At 39.9% G+C, this 24,822-nt stretch overlaps 1 protein-coding gene across 3 annotated transcripts in view; it reads right to left on the minus strand.

Moving 5' to 3' along the window:
• The window catches only part of STAU2 (staufen double-stranded RNA binding protein 2), a 298,759-nt gene extending 279,379 nt beyond the window's left edge, over positions 1–19,380 (minus strand). Inside the window, exons 1-2 of one of the 3 annotated variants that reach the window (XM_039238380.1) lie at positions 19,324–19,380; positions 11,327–11,392 (exon numbers count right to left, since the gene is read on the minus strand). In XM_039238380.1, the coding sequence (XP_039094311.1) occupies positions 11,327–11,344 (18 nt within the window). In that variant the 5' untranslated portion in view covers positions 11,345–11,392; positions 19,324–19,380. Of the gene's footprint in view, positions 1–11,326; positions 11,393–18,652; positions 18,741–19,323 lie in introns of those variants that run through there. The other 2 variants (XM_039238379.1, XM_039238381.1) reach the window with 2 other exon arrangements.
• Between the last annotated feature and the right edge of the window lie 5,442 nt (positions 19,381–24,822).

Consider the following 24,822-nt stretch of genomic DNA (forward strand, 5'->3'; position numbering starts at 1 on the left):
TCTTTCTAGGACCTATATAAAGTGAATGTTATTCCACTTGATACTGTCCGAAAGATCCCTTGAGTTATCTTCATTTTCTAATTTTTGTTTCTTTTTGCTACTGTGTCTGTATGAGTTCTATTGCTTTGCCATCCAGCTCAATGACCCAATATTCAGCTCATCCAGTCTGTGTCTGTGTATTTTTCAGTTCAGTTATTTTACTCTTCAGCACTGTAACTTTTTATTTGGACCTTTCTTACATTGTCTCTTTACAGTCGATCTCACTGTGTTCTATCTATTCTTCTCCTAAGTTCAGTGAGCATCTTTACGACCATTACTTTGAATTCTTTATCAGGTTGATTATCTCCATTTCATTAATGTCATTTTCTGATGTTTTATCTTCTTTCATCTGGAACATAGTCTCTGTCTACTCATTTTGCCTGACTCTTGTTTGTTTCTATGTATCAGTTAAATCAACCACCTCTCCTAGTCTTCAAGGAGTGGCCTTGTGTAGATGTCACATGTACCTCAAAAGCACAATCCCCTCTTACTACCAGAGCTAGATTCCCTGTGTGGGCTGTATTCACTGTCTACTGTGGTAGCACCCTGTCTCCAGCACAGGGTGAATGAGGCTGGTAAATGGCTCAGCTGCGTGCGGCTATGTGGAGCTTTCACCTGGCTGCAACACATGATTGCGCTGTGGGATTGGGCAGGGTTCTCAGCTAGGTATGCCCACTGGCTCCAGAAATTTGAGAGATAGATGCAAAATGGTTCCCACCAGCACCAACATTAGCAAGGCAGGAGGAGGTCACAAATATGGCGCCTACCAATGTCTCTGTTCCCACAAAAGTCCCAACATTTTTCTGCCTGACAGACGCATTAAAATTACTAAGTAGGTCTTCTTCAGAGAGGCACTTCTCAAATGCATATTTTTGTGCTGGTCCTAGGATGAGTACGTGTGCTAATCCTTTAAGAGTGGGTTCTCCACACCTATAGTTCTATGGTTTTTCTGGATATAATCCCAGTTGGTTCTCAAATCCCAGTATTTATGTGGTTTGTCTGTTACGCAGGACCCAAGGATTGGGGTGCCTGTTATGAAGCACTAACCTCTGGTTCAGGGAAAAGTTTCATATTTTTTTAGTTCCCTCCTGATTATATATCACACCTGGGATGGGGGATTTTTTTGTTTTGTTTTGTTTTTTGGCAAGATATCTCTGCCTCTTCTCCCCATCTCAATGCTGTCTTTTTTGTCCTTTGTTGTGGAAACTGTTCATTCAGTCTTCTGGTCTTTTTCAGAGGAAATTATTCCACACGTAGTTGTTTATTTGTTGTAGGAGGAGCAAGTTCAGGATCTTCCTACAGAACCATCTTTAACCCAACTCCTTAATTTTAAGCAAAATTGACATAACATCAAATTAAATATTTTTAAAAAACAAATCCGTGGCATTCAGTACAGTCACAATTTTGTGCAACTACCACCTCTATCTTGTTCCAAAACATTTTTGTCACCCCAAGAAGAAACTCTATATCCATTAGGCAGCTGCTCCCTATTTCCCCTACCTTCAGGCCTTGGCAAACACAAATATGAACTGTTTATGTAGGTTTACTTATATTTATTTCATATAAATGGAATCATAGAATATGTGACCTTGTGTCTGACTTAATTCACTCAGCAAAATGTTTCCAAGGTTCTCCAGACTGTAGCATATATCAGTACTTCGAGGTTTTTGGTTTGTTTTTTGTTTTTCGTTTTATAGCTGAAGAAGTCAATGGTATGTATATACTTAATCATACTTCCATCTATAAGCATTTAGGCTGCTTCCATAATTTGGGTATTATAAATAGTATTATTATGAACATGTGTGTACATATATAGGAGTACCAGTTTTCACTCCTTTTGGGTATATACCTAGAACAGAATGGCTGGATCACATGCTAATTCTATGTTTAATATTTAAAAAAAAAATTTTTTAACATTTATTCATTTTTGAGAGACAGCAAGAGACAGAGCATGAGTGGGGGAGGGTCAGAGAGAGAGGGAGACACAGAATCCAAAGCAGGCTCCAGGCTCTGAGCTGTCAGCACAGAGCCCGACGGGGGGCTCGAACTCACTGACCATGAGATCATGAGCTGAAGTCGGACGCCCTACTGACTGAGCCACCCAGGTGCCCCAATGCTTAACATTTTAAAGAACTGCCAAATTGTTTTCCACAGGTTAATCATTTTATACTCCCTCCAGCAATGAGCCCTTGTACACTGTTATACCAACACTTTGCACCCTTGTACCAACACTTGTTACTGTTTTTGGTTTTTATTCTAGCCGTCCTGTGGGCATGAACTGGGAAGTCACTGCGGTTTTTCATTTGCATTTCCCCAGTCACTAACAAGGTTGAATACTTCTTCATATCCATATTGGTCACTGGTGTATCTTCTTTGGAAAATTGTCAATTTAAGTCCTTTTCCGGGGCGCCTGGGAGGCTTAGTCGGTTAAGCGTCCGACTTTCGCTTAGGTCATGATCTCACGATTTGTGGGTTCGAGCCCCGCGTCGGGCTCTGTGCTGACTGCCAGCTCAGAGCCTGGAGCCTATTTCAGAGTCTGTATCTCCCTCTCTCTCTGACCCTCCCCTGCTCACGCTGTCTCTCTCTCTCCTAGAAATAAATAAAAATATTTAAAAAAAAAAAAAAAAGTCCTTTTCCCATTTCTTAGTTGGGTTGTTTGTAGTTTTGTTATTGAGTTATCAGGGTTTTAGTTCTTAAATTTAAGTCATTGATTCACTTAGACTTAAAATATTTTAAGTTTTATTCTGAGAAAAGGAGAGACAGAATTGAGAATCCCAGGCAGGCTCCACACCAGGAGCAATGAACCTAATGCAGGGCTCAAAGTCACAAACCATGAGATCATGACCATGATCGAAACCAAGAATAGGATGCTTAACCAAGTGAGTCATCCAGGTATCACCATCCCCCCCCCCCCCCAAAAAAAGTTGGAGCTGATATTTTAATGTGGTGTGAGGTAGGGGTCTAAATGTATTCTTTTCAATGTGGGTATCTAGTTGTCCCAAAACTATTTGTTAAAGAAATTTTTCTTTCTTGCACTGAGTGGTCATGGCACTCCGTCAAAAATCATCTGTAGATAAAGACAGACTGACTGATAGACAGATAAATACATAGATAGATAGATAGATAAAAGATTAGATAGATAGATAGGATTAGTTTTTCTCCTCTCAATTCTATTCCATTGGTTTGTATGTCTATCCTTATGTCTGTACCACACTGTTTTGACTACTGTAGCTTTATAACATGTTTTGAAATGGGGAAGTATGTGGGGCACCTGGGTGGCTCAGTCGGTTAAGCATCCAACTTCGGCTCAGGTCATAATCTCGCAGTTCATGGGTTTGAGCCCCGCATCGGGTTGTGCTGGCAGCTCAGAGCCTGGAGCCTGTTTCAGATTCTGTGTCCCCCCCTCTCTCTCTCTCTGCCCCTCCCCCGTTCATGTTGTCTCAAAAATAAACTATTAAAAAAATTTTAATTAATTAATTTTAAAAAATGAAATGGGGAAGTATGAGTCCTCCAACTCTGTTCTTTTTTAAGAATAGAGATTTGGCTATTTGAACCCATCGCAATTTCATACGAATTTAGAAACCTGTTTTTCCAGTTCTGCAAAAAGGTCACTAGAATTCTGATAGAGACCTCATTGAATCTGTACATTGTTTTGCATAGTATTGCCACTTCAACAATATGAAATCTTCTTATCTATAAACACAGAATGTCTTTCCATTTATTTAGATCTTCTTTAATTTCTTTCAACAACGTTTTATGGTTTTCAATATATGGATCTTTCAATTCTTTAAATTTTTGGACATTATTAAATGGAACAGTTTCCTTCTTTTCCTTTTTGGATTGTGGTATACAGAAACACAATTTTACTTTGTGTTTGATCCTGTACCTACTATTTTTCTGAATCTGTTTACTAGCTCTAGTGGGTTTTTGTAGATTCTTTGGGGTTTTCTATATATGTTATCTAAAATAGAAACAGTTCTACTTCTTCCTTCCCAATTTAAATGTCTTTTTTCTTGCCTAGCTGCTCTGGCTATATAACTCCTACCACAATGCTGAACAGCAGTGTGAAAATGGGCACCTGTCTTGTTTCTGACCACAGGGAAAAGTTTTGTCCTTCACCATTGAGTTGTATGCTAATATGGGTTTTTCATGAATCCCTTTATCATATTGAAGAATTTCCCTTCTCTTTCCAGTTTTGAAGTATTTCTATTATAAACAGGTGTTATATTTTGTCAAAAGCCTTCCATATCAACTGGTGATGTTTATTTCTTACCCTTCATCCTACTAATGCAAGGTACTACATGGATTGGTTTTTCTATGTTGAACTGCCCTTGCATTCCCACTTGGATAAATCCCACTTGGTCCTGGTGTATAATCATTAAAATATACTATTGGATTTAGTTTCTTAGTGATTTGTTGAGGATTTTTACATCTAAACTCATAAAGAATATTAATCTTCAGTTTTTTGTTTTGTTTCTCATGGTATCTGTTTGGCTTTGGTATCAGAGTAATGCTGGTCTCATAGGATTAGCAAGTATTCTCTGTCCTCTTAATTTTTGGAAGAGTTTGAGAGGATAAGTGTTCACTCTTCTTTAAATGTTTGGTAGAATTCACCAGTAATGCCATCTGGTCCTGGACTTTTCTTTGTTTGGGAGAGATCTGTTATTATTTCTATTACTAATTCAATCTATTTACTTGTTGTAGGTTATTATTTTCTATTGCTTAAGTCGTTCTGGTAATCTGTGTTTCTAGGAATTTGTCCATTTCATGTATAATATCCAATCTGTTGACATACAATTGTTCATAGTACTCTCTTATAACCTTTTTTATTTCTTTAAGGTCAGCAGCAATATCCCCACCTTCACTGCTTTTAGTTATGTGTGTCTTTGCTTCCCCCGCCCCTCCCCTTTGTCAGTCTAAGTTAGTTTAGGTAAAGATTTGTCAATTTTGTTGATCTTTTCAAAGAAAAGATTCTGGTTTTGCAGATTCTCTATATTGTTTCCTATTCCCTAGTTCACTTATCTCCGCTTTATTATTTCCTTTCTTTAGCTCGCTTTGGATTTAATTTGCTCCTCTGTTTCTAGTTTCCTTAAAGTAAAAACTTAGATTTGTTTCAGTTCTTTTTAAATATAGGTCTTTACTGCTATAAATTTCCCTATGAGTACTACTTTTGCTGCATCTCATAAGTTATGGTATGCTGTGTTTCCATTTTCATTTGTTGCTAATAATTTTCTAATTTCCCGTGAGTTCTTCTTTGACCTACTGGTTATTTACAAGTGTGCTATTTAATTTCTACATATTTTTGAGTTTTCCAGTATTCTTTGTTATTGATTTGGAGCTTCATTCCACTGTGACTGAAGAAGATACTTTTATGGTTTCAACTGTTTAAAATGTATGCAGACTTTTTTGTGGCCTAATATATGGACCATCCCTGAAGAATGTCTCATGTGCACTTGAAATAATGTAATGTATATTCTGCTCTTACTGAGTGTTTTGTGTATGTCATTTAGGTCTAACTGGCTTACAGTGTTGTTCAAGTCCTCTATTTCCTTACTGATCTGTCTAGATGCTCTATTCCTTATTCAAAGTGAGGTAAACATTGGAATTTTTGACCGAATGATGAAAACTATAAATTTTACATTGTTGGATTCTGAATTGTGTTGTATTCCTTTAGTGGACTTCGTTTGGATGCACAGGTAAGTAACCTGGGATCACTTGAAGCCTTCTCAAGACTCTTCCCAATGCCTCATGTATTAGAAGGTCTTTAGACTCTAGATAATCTAGATACAAACTATTATCAGCCCTGTAACAGTTCTGGAAATTGTTTTCTTACTGCTTTCCAGTCATTCTTTCCCTGACTTTGAGTAAGTCTTGCCATGCATCTACAGATCGGAACTCAGCCAAAAACTCGAGAAGAACACTCCAAGTTCTTCAGATCGCCAGAATGTATTCATGCTTGAGTGCACTTTTTTACCTACCTATATACTTACCCCTCTCCCCCTAAGTCTCTTCTCTCTGGCACTCTGCCCTGCAATTCTAACCATCTTGGCCTTCCCAAACTCTTATCTTTGTTTCCTAATCCCAATGAAAGTGAAATCCGTTTTGGTTCCTCCTCCTTGCACTGTAGCCTATATAAACAAGTGTAAAGAAGGTTTACCTCATTTGTTTCCATTATCTCAGGGAAACTAGTAAACTAGTGTAGGCTCTACCGTAAACTAGTGTAAAGAAGGGCTTACCTCATTTGTTTCCATTATCTCAGGGATCACAGTATGATGCCACCTATCATCCACTATCTAAAAATCATTGTTTACATATCTACATGTTCTCAGGTTGTTTGAGGAGGGAGAGTATATTACTGCTGCATAACAAATTACCCCCAACTTAGCATCTTAAAAAACAAGCATTTATTTTTTTTCACATAGGTTCGGCAATCAAGAACCAGCTTAGCTGGGTGGTTCTAGCTCAGGATATCTCATGAGGTGGCAGTCAAGATGCCGGTGGGCCAGTAGTTTACAGCTGGAAATTTGACAAGGGCTGGAAGACCTGCTTCCAAGAAGACTCAGTCACACACTGTTGGCTAGAGGCCTCGGTTCCTTGTTAGCTGTTGACAGGAGGCCTCAATTTCTCACCACATGGGCCTCTCCATAGAGCTATTCACAACATGGCAGCTAACTACTCTGAATGAGCAAGGAAAGGAAGGAAAGTAGGCGGAGGGCAGCACAGAGGGAGAGAGAAGAGGCAAAAGCCGCAATGTCTTTTATAACCTACCCTTGGAAATGATCTATTATTTCCACCATATTCTACTGGCCACACAATGTGTGAGAGGATTATACAATGGTATAAACACTAAGAGGCAAGGATCACTGGGCCCACCTTGGAAGCTGGCCACACAGAGGAAAAATCTTGTTATGTCAACATGGCAGAAAGCCAAAGTCCTTCTTACACATTTTAACCTCCTTACGTTATTTTTTTCATCCTCTAACTATAGACTGCATCCTATGGTTTCAAGAGAGATGGGTAGATTGTAGATCCTACTCCATAGCCAGACTTGAAGAAAAAATAAGAGTAAGTAGAAGCAGCTTTTAAGAGAAAAGAATAGAGTTCTTGATGCCAATTGCAAACGAAGAGAGCACTTATAGCAGACCTAGGCATGAGAAACGTCCAAGTGCTTTTCATTCTCCCAAACAACTACTCTACTCTAATGACCAATCTAAATGTCTGCCTCCTTTCTCATCAATCTCCAGAGCTAGAGAGCAACAGCAGCAGCAATATAAGTAGCAGTAGCTATGGTACCAGGGCCAATGCTAAGCATTTTGCCTTCATCAGTTTAATTACTCCTCACAACAAGCCTGTGAGATAGGTTATCATTATCCCTTAAACTCTAAGTCTTGGTTTCTTGATAATCCTACTGTGGCTTTATAGTTTGCAGTGTATCTTGGTACAACTTTTTTCTTCCTACATAACACCTGGCTCCCCCTCCCACTCTTCTGACTCTGAAATACTGTGTTGTCCTGCCTGACCTCTCATTCTACTTGAGGCAAGCCTTAGAGATTCCTCCAGCTCCTATGTTCCCAAGATCTAACAGCAAAACTCTTTCGAAGAAACCACCGGACTAGTGAGACTGCTGTTAATACCCTGCTGCTGACTCTCCCAGTGCTACAGCTGCCTAATATAGACTTCCCCTTAAACCCAGGAGAATACGTGCCCTGTCAAGTCTGCCTCACCAATGAACCCCAAAAACTTTGCCTTATTTCAGGCACTCACTTAAAAATGTTATTTCATAGCACACATGCCTTCTTAATTTATATTTGCTACAGCTTTCCTAGGGGTTCCCTAATTAATAATCAGAGAGAAAGGTCCAAAATATACCAAACTCCTACTTAGTACAGTACCTGGAAACCTAGGTTCCCACTTGTTATTTATTTAATAATGAATGAAAAATATAAAGTAATGATTATAAATACTAGTTCAGAAAATGTTCAAGGGATTATAACCCAAATCATTTTATTTACAAATAAAAAGGAAAAGTTACTGGTGGACACATATAAACAATTCACAAAAGACAGAACACAAAAGAACGACAAACAGAAGCAAATCATAGAAATGCAAATTAAAATATCACTTTTTGTCAGATTGGCAAACATTGAAAATTTGTCAAGAAAGTAAGAAAAAAGGCATTCTAAAAGATATAATTTTGTATTTTGGGCATTTATGTGTCAAATATCTTTAAAATTTGTATACTTGTTTGACCAGTATTTCCGTTTCTAATAATTAATTACAGAAAATAATGGACAAAGGAACATAGTTATATGTAAAAAAAGAAGAAAAAAATCACTGTGGCACTAACTATAATACAAAATCTGTCCAAAAATAAGGGTTTGATTAAACAAATTTAGTACTTCCAAACTGTGAATTATTAAGTCACTTCAGACTATTATATTATCCCAGTTTTTAAAATAACATATATTCACATAAAAACATACCTGCATAGAAAAAAATAATCTAGAAGTATACACCCCAAAATGTTTAGCTGTGATTATCTCTGTAAAAGAATAGTGTAATTATTTGTGATTTTTTTCTTTTTGTTTATCTCTACTACCTAATTTTTCTACATGGGTTGTACACGGATAACACACATTCTTAAAAGGCAAAAATAAAACTGAAGAGCACAATTTAAAGTCAGGAGTGCCATTACTGTAACGGAACACAGGACATTCCCGTGATCCCTAAAAATGTCAGGAAGAATTAATATCAAATAAAATATCAAATATCTGAACTCAACAGCCTTGTTCTTAATTAGTTCTAGGAACACACATGGAAGAATGTGTTAGTACTACTCAGGTGTCTTAAGTTAAGACAACAAACAAAATGACCTCTCAAATAAAAATTTGGTATGAATCTGAAAGACAGTATTGAAAATAACTCAGTAAAAGCCTCAACTGCTTCAAGGTAAGTGTCAGCTTCAACCGCATTTTCATACTTTTTCACAGTTATCTTAAGACGTCCCATTCTAATGGGAAAGCAGTCACCATGAAAAAGATAAAACACAAATTTAAGTTTGGCTGAAGAAAAAATTTTCTCTATAACTTCTATTCCAAATCGGATTAATTCTTCCCCTCATACTTGAACATTTGGGGGGGATGAAACTTAGTCGATAACAAGAGAGTCCTGAGGGGAGTCTAAAAATACATGTCTGTTACCAGGACAGCACATATATCTCCAAGCGCTGTGTACAATTCCAGCCAAAGCACACAGAACTGCTTGTGGCCTTGCAGAGCGTTGCCTGGAATTGTCTGTAATGCCTGATTCAACACGGCCAGTCGCACCAACAGTAAATCTTCAGTAGGACTAATCTATATAGATTTTATAGATGCTGACTGGCATAAAAAGAATGTTTATTTCCACCTGTCTGCGGTAGAATATGAAACAAATTATTCTTCTGATTGTACCCATATAATAGGAGGTATCCATACACTTAGCATCAACCCAAACCTACAACATAGTTTGCAAGACATGTCACCTAAACCTCCATCCCATAGCATGAGACACCAACTATGAAGGCACAGAAAGCACCAAGCATGGTACAGCTTTAAGATTCCTTTATTTTTTCTTTTTTTAAATGTTTTATTTATTTCTAGGAGAGAGAGAGAGACAGCGTGAGCAGGGGAGGGTCAGAGAGAGAGGGAGTCACAGACTGAAACAGGCTCCAGGCTCTGAGCTGGCAGTCAGCACAGAGCCCGACGCGGGGCTCAAACCCACGAACCGCGAGATCATGACCTAAGCGAAAGTCGGACGCTTAACCGACTAAGCCACCCGGGCACCCCTAAGATTCCTTTAAACTTACACTAGTATCACCTTGGATGAAAGCAGTATTTGTTGCAAGAGAAAATTTTCTAGTACAAGGAGAAAGTCACAGAACAACTCTGCATAAGAAAGAAATTGTATGTTAATGGCATTTTTCTAAAGCAAGCACAGAATACCTAAAGCGACAATACAGTTATGCAGTTATTGTTGAAAAGAATGGAGATTTCCTTGCTTTAGTGACAACCCCAGCACCATCTATGCACTCATTCAGCAAATACAAGAAAAACCATATCCAACCAGAACTAATTCTAGGACCTGGGGATACAAGAATAAACCAGGAGAGTCACTACCTTCATGTAGCATACAGTCTATAACAAGGAACAAAGATGTTAAGCAAACAATTAGATATTTGACTAGAACTGCAAATGTTAGAACATCATTAATAAAAGGGCAGGGTGCTATGAGAGCAAACACTAGGCTTCAGAGTCAAGTGAGCCAACCACAGCGGACACAGAGGCCCAGGCAGAGGCAATCTACGCAAAGCCCCTGCAGCTGGAACAATGACCTCAACCAACCCAGAAACTCAGCCTGGTGTATCAAAGCATTGGGACTGTTTCTTGGGCCCATATTAATTCTGAGATGCATAAAGATACCCAAGTCAAAAGAGATCAGGTTGGCAACGGCTACATGAATGTGGACCTCAGAAGAGAGAGCTAGGCTAAGTATATATAAACTTAGAAGTCACTGGCTGAGAGATGGTGTGTGATGCACAACTGGAGGCTATTACTGAAGCTGAGCTGGACAGGGCAGGGGTGGGAGTGTATTACTTCGTTAAATCACTTACACACAAAATTCGTTACTTCTTGTGATCAAATTAATTATTTTTCTCTTGACTTACAAATCTGAAATTAAAAAAAGTATTTCCTAATAGTATACTTACAATACAATGCCCTATTTGTTCAGAATGAATAAGGTGAAATGTATAAAGTCCTTGGAGAAATGCCAAGCCCTAACAAAAATATTCCTTTCAGGAGTCTAAGACATTATAGGCTAAAGTTTATTTAACAAAATACTTCCTTCTAGCCTTTTCCAGTGCCCCAGAAAGGAACTTTTTTTTTTTTTACATATTGATATAACTACTTCACAAGATCTGTCACTAGAAATGCTTTCAGTCTACAGAACTGCCACCTACTGAAGCTAAATCACAATTATAAGCAGTCTGAACTCACTAAGTCTTGGAAGGATGGAACATCAAAAGGAACAGACACACCTGCTCTGCACACTGAAAAGTTAACAACTTTGAGAACTATCACTATAATCCTTAAACAACCTGCCCTACACAGTCTCCTATGATGAATATATAGTACGTAATTGCTCTATAAAGCGGTGGTCAGGTCATGGTTACAGAAAAGCTGGGTTAAAATGTTCCACAATTTATGGCCCAAGCACCATGTAAGTAGGACATGCCTTAACACAAACTCACCTGATTTATTTGAAGCATGTTAAAACAATATTGACCAAACTGCTGTATCCCTCACGGCTCCAAAAACTGGAAAATGAAAATGAAGAAATAAAGTTCAACTTAGTTGGTAATCTCAATGATTAGCAATTTAAACACGTCTTTGATCAAAATCAAATAAAAAATGGAGTAGAACAAGATCAACATAGAACTTTCTATGATGATAAACACGTGTTACTTATCTGCAGTGTCTAATCCAGTAGCCACTAGTCACACATGGCTACCGAGCACTTGACATGTGGCTAATGCAACAAGAAAGTAAATTTTTAATTTTTTAAAAATTTTCTTTAACATTAATTTAAATTTAAATAACCATATGTGACTGGGGGGACAGTGCAGATGTAGGCTGAAAGATGACCCTTCTGGTTCAGAGATAATTCCAGCAAAAGTGAAGCTATTAAAAACAATCTGAAAATTTCAGATTAAAATTTAACATACTCAAATAAAGTTTTAAACAGCTTTGTTTCCAAGCTCTATAAAATAAATTAAGCCTAAAGAAGACATAACACTTACTCTCTAGGTGGTATGGAAGAGTATGCAGTAAGATAATCCAGCTGGGTTTTTTTTTTTTCTGTTTGTGGTTTTGTTTATCATCATTATAAAAGCAGCATGCACAATAAAATTTCACATTACAATTTTCAGGAAAAAAAACCTCACTGTCCTGACATATCCAACTGTTACATTTAAATTTGTTTCCTTCTGGGTCTGACCTCCCCACCATAATTATATTTCTTGGCATGTGGCAAACCTCTTCTACACTTAAATAGATACCAAAGAAGGACAGAAAACCCAAATCTATAAACAAACAAATAAATCATGGGATCTTACAATGTAAAAAGTTTACATAAAAAATAAATTATGGGGGCTCCTGGTTGGCTCAGTCAATAGAACATGAGATTCCTGATCTAGGGGTTGTGAGTTCAAACTCTGCATTGGGCATAGAGCCTACTAAAAAAAATAAGAAAAATGAATTATGTTCAGACACTACCTTCAAAAAAATTTATCTAAAAAGCAACAACACAGTCTTGAAGAACTAAATCCAAATCACTTGGGTAACAATCTTCTATGCTGTGAAACTTTAATATTAAATTTTCCTTCAGAAGCAAAGGTTCTTAATATATACACACAACACACACACAATACATTATATACATATACATAGATTCTTATATATACACAGTCATGTATACCGTGTGTGTGTGTGTATGTGTATACATAGGATTACCATTTTCCCAAGATGACACTGACTGAGGTCAATTCAAATGAATTTGAAAGTTTTCAATATACATATCTTATAAGAGTGATGTCAGCACCTGTAACGATTTTTGTATTTTCAAAAAAAATCATATATTGTAGAAACAGCACAATGGCTGGGGATCACTGAATTTGAATATTATTCCAAGCTCTTCAGGAGATTACCCGTTGAGCCTTGGCAAACTACTTTGTGTGTCTTTTGAGTTCTTTTTCTTTCTTTCTTTCTTTCTTTTTTAAATCTGTAAAAAGTAAACTGAAGTCACTGTGGTAGGCAGCCTCTAACAAAGAGGATACAACACAAATGAGATCCAGCTCACAAGACTGGGTTACAGAAAGATCCCAACTTCCATCTTGGATGTTACCTGCTCTTGTTCTCCCACCTGTCTGCTCTGAAGCAAACTAGCTGCCACACTGTGTGCTGCCCTTTGGACAGACCCAGATAGCAAAGAACCAAGAGAGGCTTCTGGCCAACAACTCAAAAGAAACGGAAGCCTTCAGTCCAATACCTCCCAAGCAACTGAATCTTGCCAAGAGCTACATGAATGAGCTTGGAAGCAGGTCTTCCTCCAGTCAAACTCTCAGATGAGACCACAGCTCCAGTGCTGACCTGCAACCTCTAAGGGGCCTTAAGCAACAAGTACCAGATAGGCTGCACCCAGATTTTTAACCCACAGAAACTGAGTAATAAATGTTCGTTGTTTTAAGCCCTTACTTCCCGGGGTAATTTGTTATGCAATAAATAAGACAATCCATTCAACTCTAAAATTCTATACTCCTATGGTCCTTTAGGTATTAATGAACATACCTAGGTAAACCAAAGAAATTAATTCCCTGTTTAACATGAGTAAATGAGTTACATTAGAACTTGAAAATGATAAATTATGAAACTTGGACATATACAATTTATTTAAAAAAAGAAATCACTTAAAAATGCCACAGTAGTCATGGTAGTAAAATATACTAGGTATAACTAAAAATATAGACCCAATTTTCATTTTTTTCACTGAAAATAATTCACTTGGAAGCTAAATCATGATTAAGTCACTAAAAGCATCTCAGTGATTTAGTGTCCCTTACTTTTTAGAATTCTCCACTCACCAAATTTGAGAAGTCCTATTTTGTTTTTATCCAATATAAGCCTCTAAAAGTTATAAATGCTTATCTATAGACCTTTACGTGTTTCTTCAATATTAGACTTTGTTTTTTTTATTTTAATTCCAGCATAGTTAACATACAGTGTTATATTAGTTTTGGATATACAATATAATAATTCAACAATTCTATACAGTACTCAGTACTTATCAAGATAAGTGTACTCTTAACCTCCTTTAACTATTTCACCCACCTCCCCTCTGGTAAACATCAGTTTGTTCTCTATAGTTAACAGTCTATTTTTTGGTTTGTCTCTTTGCCTTGTTCATTTGCCTTGTTTCTTAAATTCCACGTCCAATTGAAATCATATGGTATTTGTCTTTCTCTGACTGGCTTATTTCACTTAGCATTATATTTTCTAGATCCATCCATGTTGTTGCAAATGGCATGATTGCATTCTTCTTTATGGATGAATAATACTCCATTGTGTATATACACCCCATTTCCTTTATCCATTCATATATCGATAGACACTTAGATTGCTGCCATAATTTGGCTATTGTAAATAACGCTGCAGTAAATACAGGGGTGCTCTTTGATATTACAGTCTGTAACACTAGTGGGCTGATTGCAAGAAGTGAGCACAATAAGACAGAAGGTTACATTTTTTGAAGTTCTAATCTTCCGATACAAAAGGTAGTTGTAAGTAAAGACAAAACTGCTTAAAATTGACCATAAAATTTTAAGTATTCTGTAAGCCTCTCCTTCACAATTATAAAGATCTATATAAATTAAAACATGAAACTAATATGTCTATAACAGCACTCCATGAGGTAACTTAATAATATTCTGAACTTACTCTCTTTTTACCAAGTTATGAAAATTATATACTATACTATAAAAATACTATAAAATATAAAAATATATACATAAATTATAATTCAGAACCATAGTAGGACAATTCAGAATGCCCACAGGGACACATCTTTAACACTTCACTCCTTCTTTACAGACATGCCTGCTCTACTGTCCTACATTTAAAACAACTTAATAAAACATCAATAAAATGCAGAGCAGCTTTATACTCCCTATGATTTCATAAAATCCACTTCTCCATCCACTATCAAAAAAGTTTCCAGCTGCAGTTCATTCCAATTACAGCAAAGTACTTTTAGAGAAACCTATTCACATGTCCCAAAAATGCCCTACAGTGTTATCCCGTCAGGCACATTAGGACACGCAGTTCCAGATTCCAAGCTACTACATGAAAACAGGCAGAGTAATTTACGGAGAGAGGGCACTACCAACTGTAGAAGATTTGCTGCTCATGAAGAACTGGAAGTCCAACAAGTATGTGAAATGTATTGCTGATATAACTTGCTGCTTTTATTATCAGATTTTACCCATGTGATAAATTGAAAGCTGTACAAAACTTCAACATTTGATTATTGCTTCATAAAACAGCATTATTAATTTCTCTACATATTGTTATATTAGCACCATCCCACAACTGACAGGCAATCTTCTCTTAAATGCTTTGCTGGACAATATGAAAAGCAAAACAATTACTATACCATTCATAGGCTCCAATGTACCATAAAACTAAGTATCAGCTCAAAGCTTCATGGGGTCCTTAAAAAGCATTAGAAAATATTTTTTTTAATTTCATTTCTTTTTAGAAGCAGGCGCCCAAAAAAACTTTTATGTAAGAAAAGCAACTTAGGGGCGCCTGGGTGGCTTAGTCGGTTAAGCGTCCGACGTTCGCTTAGGTCATGATCTCGCGGTTCGTGGGTTTGAGCCCCGCGTCTGTGCAGTCAGCACAGAGCCTGGAGCCTGTTTCAGAGTCTGTCACTCCCTCTCTCTCTGACCCTCCCCTGCTCACGCTGTCTCTCTCTCTCTCCTAGAAATAAATAAAACATTTAAAAAAAGAAAAGCAAAATAATTTAATATAAATTTTAAAATCTCTTAAGAGCCTGTGAAAGATTCTAAGTATATAGAAAACTCACCACCAACCAAGAAAAAAAACTAACATTTAACAAACACTAATGTTATATACCACATGCTCTATTTTGCCATTTTTATATTAACTCATGTAATCCTCATCACCTTGGGATGTAGGGGTTATCTCTGCTTTTCTAGAAGTTGTTACATCCCCATAGTCCACCGCTAGGATTAAAACCTACTATGGTCTGGTGTGAAGTCCTCATTTCTTTATTACACATTAATAAATACATAAATAACAAATACGTAAAGACTTCACCTCTTAAAATTTTTCCTGTCACAAAGGTCTTGATCTCTCAGACAACATAATGGCAAGGTTCCTTTAGAACTTTGGTGATTTATTTAAAATCAAATAATTAGATACATATAAATTATAATTATTATGGATTCTAGACACTCATCTAATATTTTCTTGAGTGCCTATAAGAGGCACTAATATATCTACACATAATTTGATCATACTGTGCATGTCTCCAACTACTCAGTCTCATAGTAACACAATTCAATTTTACAGTATCTAGGCTTTTCTCTTTATTATGATCTGTACACATAAATTATCAGATACCCAGAACTCAAAGTGAACAAAAGGAGGGAGTAACAGTAAAGAGGTTATCTACAAAGAAAAAATCCCAACGTATTGGCCAATTATATCTTCCAGAATCTGATCCTAAAACAGGAAAACCACTCAGCCCCACTTTCTGTGCTGTTTACACACTGAAAAGTCTGATCATCTTAGATATTTCCGATATTCTTGGTTAAAAACCAAACCAAGCCACTCTTTCCTAGAACTTCATCCAGGCAAGCCAAGGAAGCTAAAATATAAAATGTATATGGTTTTCCATGCTGATGAGGAATAAAGATTCACAGTGTAACTTACCCTCAATGATTAGGGAAAAAATATTATGTACATACGACAGATCCAGATCTAGTGATAAGTAAATAAAATGGTAACAGGTGAGTCTGAGTAAAGGTTATATGAATATTCTGTGTATTATTCTTATTCTTGCTAGTTTCCCACAAGCCTGAGATTATTTCCAAATAAAAAGTTAAAACTTAAAAATTACATGGCATTCCATCTGTAGTTAACAATACATATTCTGATTATACAGCAACATTTTTACAAATACAAAATGGATTTCTGAGGAAAATTCAGTAATTTGTTAGGAAATATGCACCATATCCTACCAACTAACGATCACTTACAAATAAATTTCAAACTACACTGCTACATAATGACATGTGGCAATGGTGACTTGAGCTGAAATCATAGCAGGAAAAAAAAGCAGCAGCATACACACCCCATAGTTTGGTATAAATGCCTCACAAATTTAATATAGGCCTGCTGCAAAATGCAGCAAATCTACGATTCCAGTGATAGAGGAGATCTCTGGTTTGCAGCAAAATATAGACAAACGGAAAAATCAAACACTTGCCATATTACAAAACAAATGAGATACAGGATGTCTGGGTTTTGATTGTTTTATTAACTAATTTTTTTCCACCGCAGCTCAATTCACAACAGTATATTTGAATCATCTTTAGAAAGGACTAGGAAAAGAAATGCCCTCCTGGAGAAACGTTGCAATCTTTTCTCCTACAAGGTTACTATTATCCTGCCTCCCCATCACAATTTCGAGTTCAAGTGTTCTTGAACTCTTGGTTTCTTAAAATGAAAGGATGCATCAGAAGAGAATGCTCGCCAAAAGTTCACCAAAATTGTGAAATCGAAATATTAAAAATAAGGGTTTTCCGCTAACAGTGAAATACCTTTAAAGGATCATCTCCATCGTTGGTGCCGGAACCGCCCACTTCAAAGCCCTTTAGTGCATTCCCTTAATTGAACGGTCCACCACTACCCTAGGAGTTCTTAACCTTTTGGGGGTGTGGGAAGCGGCGGGGTCACGCTGAATATGGATCCCTTCCAAAGAAAATTATTCACAAATGCAAAATTCTGCACGTATTTCCAGGGACTTCCAGAAGCCCGAGGCCATTATCCCCGCCCCCCTCCCTAAGGATCCCAGTTCAGCGTCTCCTCGATTGCCTCTGCAGAACACCCCCCTCATCACAATCCCCGGCTCCCCCGGGAGGCACTGGAGGCTCTGCCCTCACACAGTGGATTCCGTAACCGATCTTTGTCTCTCCGCCCAATTCCCTTCACCTCGGCAAGGTCACTAACTGCCAACTACCCCTTTAAGCCGAGCCCTCACGGTAGTAGTTCTTAACGAGCCACAGCAGAACTTGCCAGTCATAGGATATATTTTGCCCCCCTCGGCCCCACCTACCTTCCCCATTTCGGCGTGTTACGTCTTCACCACTTGCCCATTATACAGAAATAGCCACCAGCACCACCCCAAGGCGCGCCCCCGGCCCGCCGCTCCTCCCGCGCCCCGAGGGCCATTCCCTGCAGACCCTCCTACGGCCTCGCTCCATCTCTCCTCGCCTCCCCTCCCCTCCGCAGGGACCCACCCTCGGGCCCTCCCCCTCCCTCCCACACCGCCGCTTCACCCACCGGCCTCTCTTCGGGCAGTTACCCCCCGGGCCCCCAAGACCCCATCTTTCCGCGCCCTCCGTCGGGAGCCTGCCTCCCCCACCCCACCCCCAACCGCGGCACTCCATTTATGCCGGCCTCCTCGCCTTCCTCCCGGCTCCTCCCCTCCGGACACCTGTGTCGTCCCACCCCTCCACACACGCGCCCCCCCCCCAATTCATTCGCCCCGTCCCCGGCTCCTCCGCACCCCCACGGCCCTCCTCCCCTCCCCCCTCCCGCCTGGAGAGATCCCGAGGAGGGAGGGAAGGCGCGGGGGAGGGGAGGCCGCCAAGGGGCCGCTTTTCTCGGGGTTCGCCGCGCGCCGAGGACCTGCAAGGCTCCCCAGCGCCCTCTGTCTCCTCCGCCAGCGGGGCGGAAGTCGGGGCCTCCCGGACGCCCCCAACGAGGGTATTTACCTTCTTGCCAGGGACACTTTGCAGACGGCTCCAACATTGGCAAGCACTACAGAGGACTGACCCCGCTCGGCCGCCGCCGCCGCCGCCGCCGCCGCCGCCGGCTTCCACCCCTCCGGCTCCCCGCCCCCCGCCTCCGCCCGCCTTCCTAGCGCTCCCGCCGCGCCCTCCCGGGCCCGCGCCGCGCGCCCCCGCCTGCGCAGCCGCTCCCGCGTCCCTGCGAGCCCGGCGCGCGCGCGCGCGCTCCCGGACCTCCGCGGACCCGGGCCGCGCGCCCGGCTCCGGCCCTCGCTCCGTTCCTCCTCTAGCCGGCCCGCGGCCGAGCGCGGCCATTGTTCGCGGCGCAGCTCCCGCCCCCTGGCGGCGGTCCGGCCCCCCGCAGTAGCGGCCGCGGCCGGCGCTGCGGTGCTGGCGCCGGCAGGCTGGGCCTCTGGGCTGGGGCCGTTCTCTAAGGCCTTGGGAACGAGGGCGAGAGAGTGACTGGGGAGCGCGCCCAGTCCGCAGTCTCCCTGTCCCCCGCGAGGCGCCCTGGCCTGGCTCCCCGCCCCCTCGGCTGCAAAGGGTGGGCCTTGAGGCAGCCCTTTCCACACCTGCACTCAGCAACTGTCTCCCCCGCCCAATTGACCTTCTGCTCTTTCTAGACGCCCTTACGCGCCCGGATTCTCTGCCCTTACCTTTTCCAGGCTCTCTGGCTGCCCCCCTCTGCTCTGCTGGGGACACGCGACCATCCCGCGTCTGCTCCGGCCGCCGCTGTGCGATGCACGGTTTAGCAGATTCTGCACCTTTCCAGACGCTGGGAGGAGGGGGGCGGGGGAGGAGGGGAGGGGGTTAGTGCAACCGTCTCGCCCAGAAAACGCTAGTGATCGGTAATCACCTGCTCTCCAAGATCGGCAGCTTGGCCAAAGCTCTCCACCAAGAAAATAATAATAATAATCGTATGCGATCACATGAAAAAGAAATCCCCGGAACCAAAAACGAGGACCATCTTAGAACAGTGCCCTAGATCCTAGATTGTGGAGTCAAGAGTGCCAGAAAACTCGAGTTACTTCTTGATTCGTCCTGGTTTTGATGTGGGTGACAGATGTGTAGACGACTTCAACCCGGCTAACCCCAGTGAAATTCAGCCCTTCATTTGGTAAATGGCACCAGAAATAATCTGGCCAAAAATAAATAAGTATAGAAATAGAATTATTACTGTGTTTTCACAGACTTCTCCATTTGCATTATGATTCCCAGGGTTCCTTCCCAGTATCAGTCTCCAGCTGGAAAATGTTTACCCAGCCTGTGATTTTAGTCATCACCTAAAACTGATAATTCTATCTACAACTGGGAAGACAATAATAGTCTATTAGTGGTTAGGCCAAGGGCACCAGAATTAGATAAGCAAGCCTCCTGACCCACTTGCTAACTAGGCTCTGAAAATGTTACTTATTCAATGAGTCCATTTATTCTTTCGTTCAAGAGATTACATATGATAATATGTACTTAAATGTTATTAAAGCCCTTTAAACTGGGCCTGGCATGTGGTAAGATAGTAGCTACAGCTACATTTTCCTCTTAGAACTCAAAACCCCTTCCCCTCTTCCCCTCTGCCAATTCCTTCACACATAACATGTTTACCCTCCTAAATCTGCACTAGTCCTTGTTTAGCGACTTCGAGCTACTCAAACTTAGCATCTAGTCAACATTTAAATACTTGTTGAATGTTTGAATAAACACATGCCTTTCCTACAAGTAGTTCTCCTGACAAGCCTGTCACTTCCTTGCCTTTCCATAGGCTCTTTCCTCTCCCCTTAGTCCATCGCCCCTCACCTGATGAAGAAAATCATCCTTCAAATAATTCCAAAATCTACTCCTTGAGAGGCATTGTCTGACTCCTCTGAGTGGGCCAGGGCTGCCTCCTGACTCACTTTTCTCCGACATCGTAGGTATATTAACTGTTTTGAGCCCATCTCTCCTCATCAAACAGTGCATCTTTTCAGGGCAGGCTCTGTGTCTCATTTATCTTTGTAACCCCAGCATCCAACAGCAAGAGGGTGGAAGTAAATGCATTTGGATTAATGGACGAGTTTATGTGTTTGCAAATGACCCTAGAGTGGTCAGAAATCTCATCCCCTTTAATTTAATTAATTAAAGTCAACTGAAAACTGTATCGCCACTGTAAATGTTTCTTATAACCAACTTTAAGTCTTTGGTCATACACTTGCTAACTAGGAGGCCATGGGCATGTTACATTTATACCCAAATAGATTGAATTTTTAATACTCTGTTGAGGAGGAAATATTTTCCTCTACCCTGCTATATTCTTTGGATGGTGAATTGATATAAAACAGACTAACAGAAAAAACATTAATGACATATACCTATGGGAGCCCTATAAGCACGAGACCCAAGGATGAATAGGACAATTGAGGTTTATATGCCATCCTAAACTAAGAAATGGGAGAGGAGCATGGGGCTTCAGATGGGAGGAGGGTGATTCAGAGGATGATAAGAAGAGCAGATGTTTTGTAAATAGATGTTTGCCCTGACATACAGATAGGTCATTCAGATAAAAGATATCTCCAGTAATAGCTCTCTCTCTGAGCCAGACACCCTTTCTAAATTCTTTTGTGTAGTAAAGAGAGAACTAAAGCTTTTCTTCAGTCTGCTGGGTTTTGATTGTTTTCAGCTCAAAACAATCTACATGCCAATATGGCATATTTTGGGGTCACACACTCTGCTCCCCTTCAAGCCACAATATTCAGAGAGAAATTTGTTAAGCTTGAATCCGCACTTTTCAGTTGCTTGAGGTACATAGGATCAGTACATGAAATCACCTGAGTGACGTGGAAACCGACACATAATGTATGATCCTCTGAAGATTTTACTTTAAAATATTTGTATGGGAGTTGAAAAGAATGGCTATGTAGTAAGAGTGATCCTATTAGCAGCTGATTAAAACAAAGCAACTCATTTATCAATGCATCTTCACCACATACCATTGTAGTCAAATATTCAACCATCAGAAAAATATGCTTTCGAATTCATCTTTGGCAGGTTTGAGCAATCTGGGTGTTTTTTTAAGTTTATTTATTATTTTGAGAGAGAGAGGGAGAGAAAGAATCCCAAGTAGGCTCCCTACTCTCAGCACCACGAAGCCCAGTGCGGAGCTCGAACCCATGAACTCAAGATCATGCCCTGAGCTGAAATCAAGAGTTGTATACTTAACTGACTGAGCCAGCCACGTGCCCTTCTCCTCTTTTCTTATACATATATATATATTTTAATTGTTTGGAGTTTTTTGTTTGTTTTTTCTTTTTTGGTTTTTTTTTTTTTTTTGTCTGTCTTTTGTAATTTCTACACTCAACATGAGGCTCAAATGCTCTTCCAACTGAGCCAGCCAGGAGTCCCCTCTCTTTTCTTATATTATTACATCTTTTTCTCTGTTTAAAAAAATGTTTATTTATTACTTTTGAGAGAGAGAGAGTGGCAGGGGGGCAGAAAGAGGGAGAAAGAGAATCCCAGGCAGGCTCCACGCTGTCAGTGCAGAGTTGGATGCAGGGTTCCATCTCACATACAGTGAGATGAGGACCTAAGCTGATATCAAGAATCAGATGCTTAACCGAGTGAGCCACCCAGGTGCCCCATAATACATCCTTTTCTTAAAGTCTATTTCCCTGTAAAATTCATCTAGCCCCAGCGCCCACCATATAAGCTACTCTCATTTATATACTTATATCAACATATTTTTATCACCACAGAGTATGTGTTTCTGCCAGTATACCTTCAGCTCCTTAGGAACAAGAACAATGACTTCCTTACCTTTGCTTCCTCAGCATCTAGAACAGTGATCAATACATGTTTGTTGAAATGAATGGATTAGTGAATTTGACAAACATTTACAGAGTACCTACTATATGCCAATTACTATTTATGGCCTAGAGACACAGAGCAATGAAAAAAATCTGCAGAATCTTTCTCCTCCAGGAACTTACAGAGGAATGAATGGATAAATGCATGAAATAAGCACTTCCAAATCCTTTACCTCTATTAAAATACCAGTCTGAAAATTCCCAATGTATTTGTGTGTTCACAAATACAGTGATTGTTTGGAACTCAAATTTTTTTCCATAATAATGATGACAAAATAGGTATTAGGGTATCAGTTGTCTAAAACACTACACTAAAAAAGAATAGAAATAAATTATAAATACAATCATTAAGAGTAAGGAAACAAACATTTTTTTAAATGTTTTATTTATTTTTGAGAGAGAGAGAGAGACAGCATGAGCAGAGGAGGGTCAGAGAGAGAGAGAGAGAGAGACACAGAATCCGAAGACAGGCTCCAGGCTCTGAGCTAGCTGTCAGCACAGAGCCCAACGCGGGGCTCCAACCCACAAACAATGAGATCATGACCTGAGCCGAAGTCGGACGTTTAACCAACTGAGCCACCCAGGCACCCCTCAAAATCTTATTTAAATAAGTATACAAAGTTTCTGTTAAGTCTTAGGAAACATAATGTTCAACAAATATTCTCAAATAATAATAGGGAACCAATTATGCTTACATGGACTTTACTTTTTTGTTCATATCTATCATCTTCTCTCTAGAAATCTCAAGTTTTTCTTGTATATATGTATACTTAACACCACACCAGAAATTTGATTCACCTATATTCTGTCTGACACTTTGATTCTAATTTATGAGATTTGTAATCGCATTGTTTAAATCTCGATTTCAATCAAGTACTAAGCTGAAATACAAGATGAGATAATTTCATAATCTGCTTTTTCATTTGAATCTGTGTTTTATCATCTGTAAACTGGGTTCTTTTATTGAATATGAACTTGTACTACATTAATCTATAGTGCAATGCACTCATAGAATTCTTCTATTCATGGGTATTTTTCTTCTAGCCTGGGTTCTTCCTCTGTCTTTTGAATGCCAAGTTCCATTTTCGTATTATTATTAGTTTTACTGCAATGATTGACACACTTTTTCTCCTCATTTTGCTCCTGCCTAATCTAAGAAGCTCTCTCCAGATCTACTATCAGCTTCCATCGTCCGTTAGAACATCTGGGGGAAATAAAATTATGTTTTATTTTATTCATTTCACTTGTTTTTAAGGATGGGAGATGTGATGTGATATAATGCAAAATGTGTACAATACAAGCTCCTAAAGAAAGCACTTGTAATACTCCTAACTGATAAGAGTGATAGAAGCATCTTTTGCTGTAATATTTGGGTTTTGTTCCCAGCTCCTGATATAGCTGCGGAGTATTAAAGGTGAAAGGAGACTACTTTGATACTTGTAACAAGCCCTTTTCAAGCACACGTGAGCTTATGTTAATGAGGTGACTTTTGGAAATCCCCTAAGTATAGAGGCTGCCAAAGGAACCAACCACATGTTAGAGGGTTGAAACTTTGAGCCCCACCCCTTGACCTCTAGGGTCTGGCGAGAGGCTGGAGATCACCAATGACCAATGATGTCATCATTCGTGTCTACATAATGAAACTGCATTAAAAAACTCCAACTGAGGAAGAGAACTTCCAGGGGTGCCTGGGTGGCTCAGTCGGTTTAGCATCCAACTCTTGGTTTCGGCTCAGGTCATGATCTTACGGTTCCTGGGCCTTCTTGAGATCTCTCTTTCCCTCTCTCTGCCACTTTACCCACTTGTGCATGAACTCTCTCAAAATAAATAAACTTAAAAAAAAAAAAAAGGAAGGGAGATTCCAGGTTGCCGGCCACATCAAAGTGCTGAGAGGGTGCAATGGCTGGGGAGGACTTGGTAGTCCCATGCCCCTTGGCCCAGCCCTTGTCCTATGCACCTCTTCAGTTTGGCTGGATCTGAGGTGTAGATTTCCATAATAAACTTGTAATCTGGGGCGCCTGGGTGGCTCAGTCGGTTAAGCTTCCGACTTTGGCTCAGGTCATGATCTCACGGTTCATGAGTTCAAGTCCCTTGTTGGGCTCTGTGCTGACTGCCAGCTCAGAGCCTGGAGCCTGTTTCATATTCTGTATCTCCCTCTCTCTCTGACCCTTCCCTGCTCATGCTCTCTCTCTTTCTCTCTCTCTCAGAAATAAATAAAACAGTAAAAAAAAATTTTTTTTTTAAACTTGTAATCTAGTAAGGAAACGTTTTCCGGGGTTCTGTGAGTCACCCTAACAAATTATTGAGCCTGAGGTAAGG

Source organism: Hyaena hyaena, unplaced genomic scaffold (genome assembly GCF_003009895.1).
Source record: "Hyaena hyaena isolate Hyena2069 unplaced genomic scaffold, ASM300989v1 scaffold_139, whole genome shotgun sequence".
NCBI lineage: Eukaryota > Metazoa > Chordata > Mammalia > Carnivora > Hyaenidae > Hyaena > Hyaena hyaena.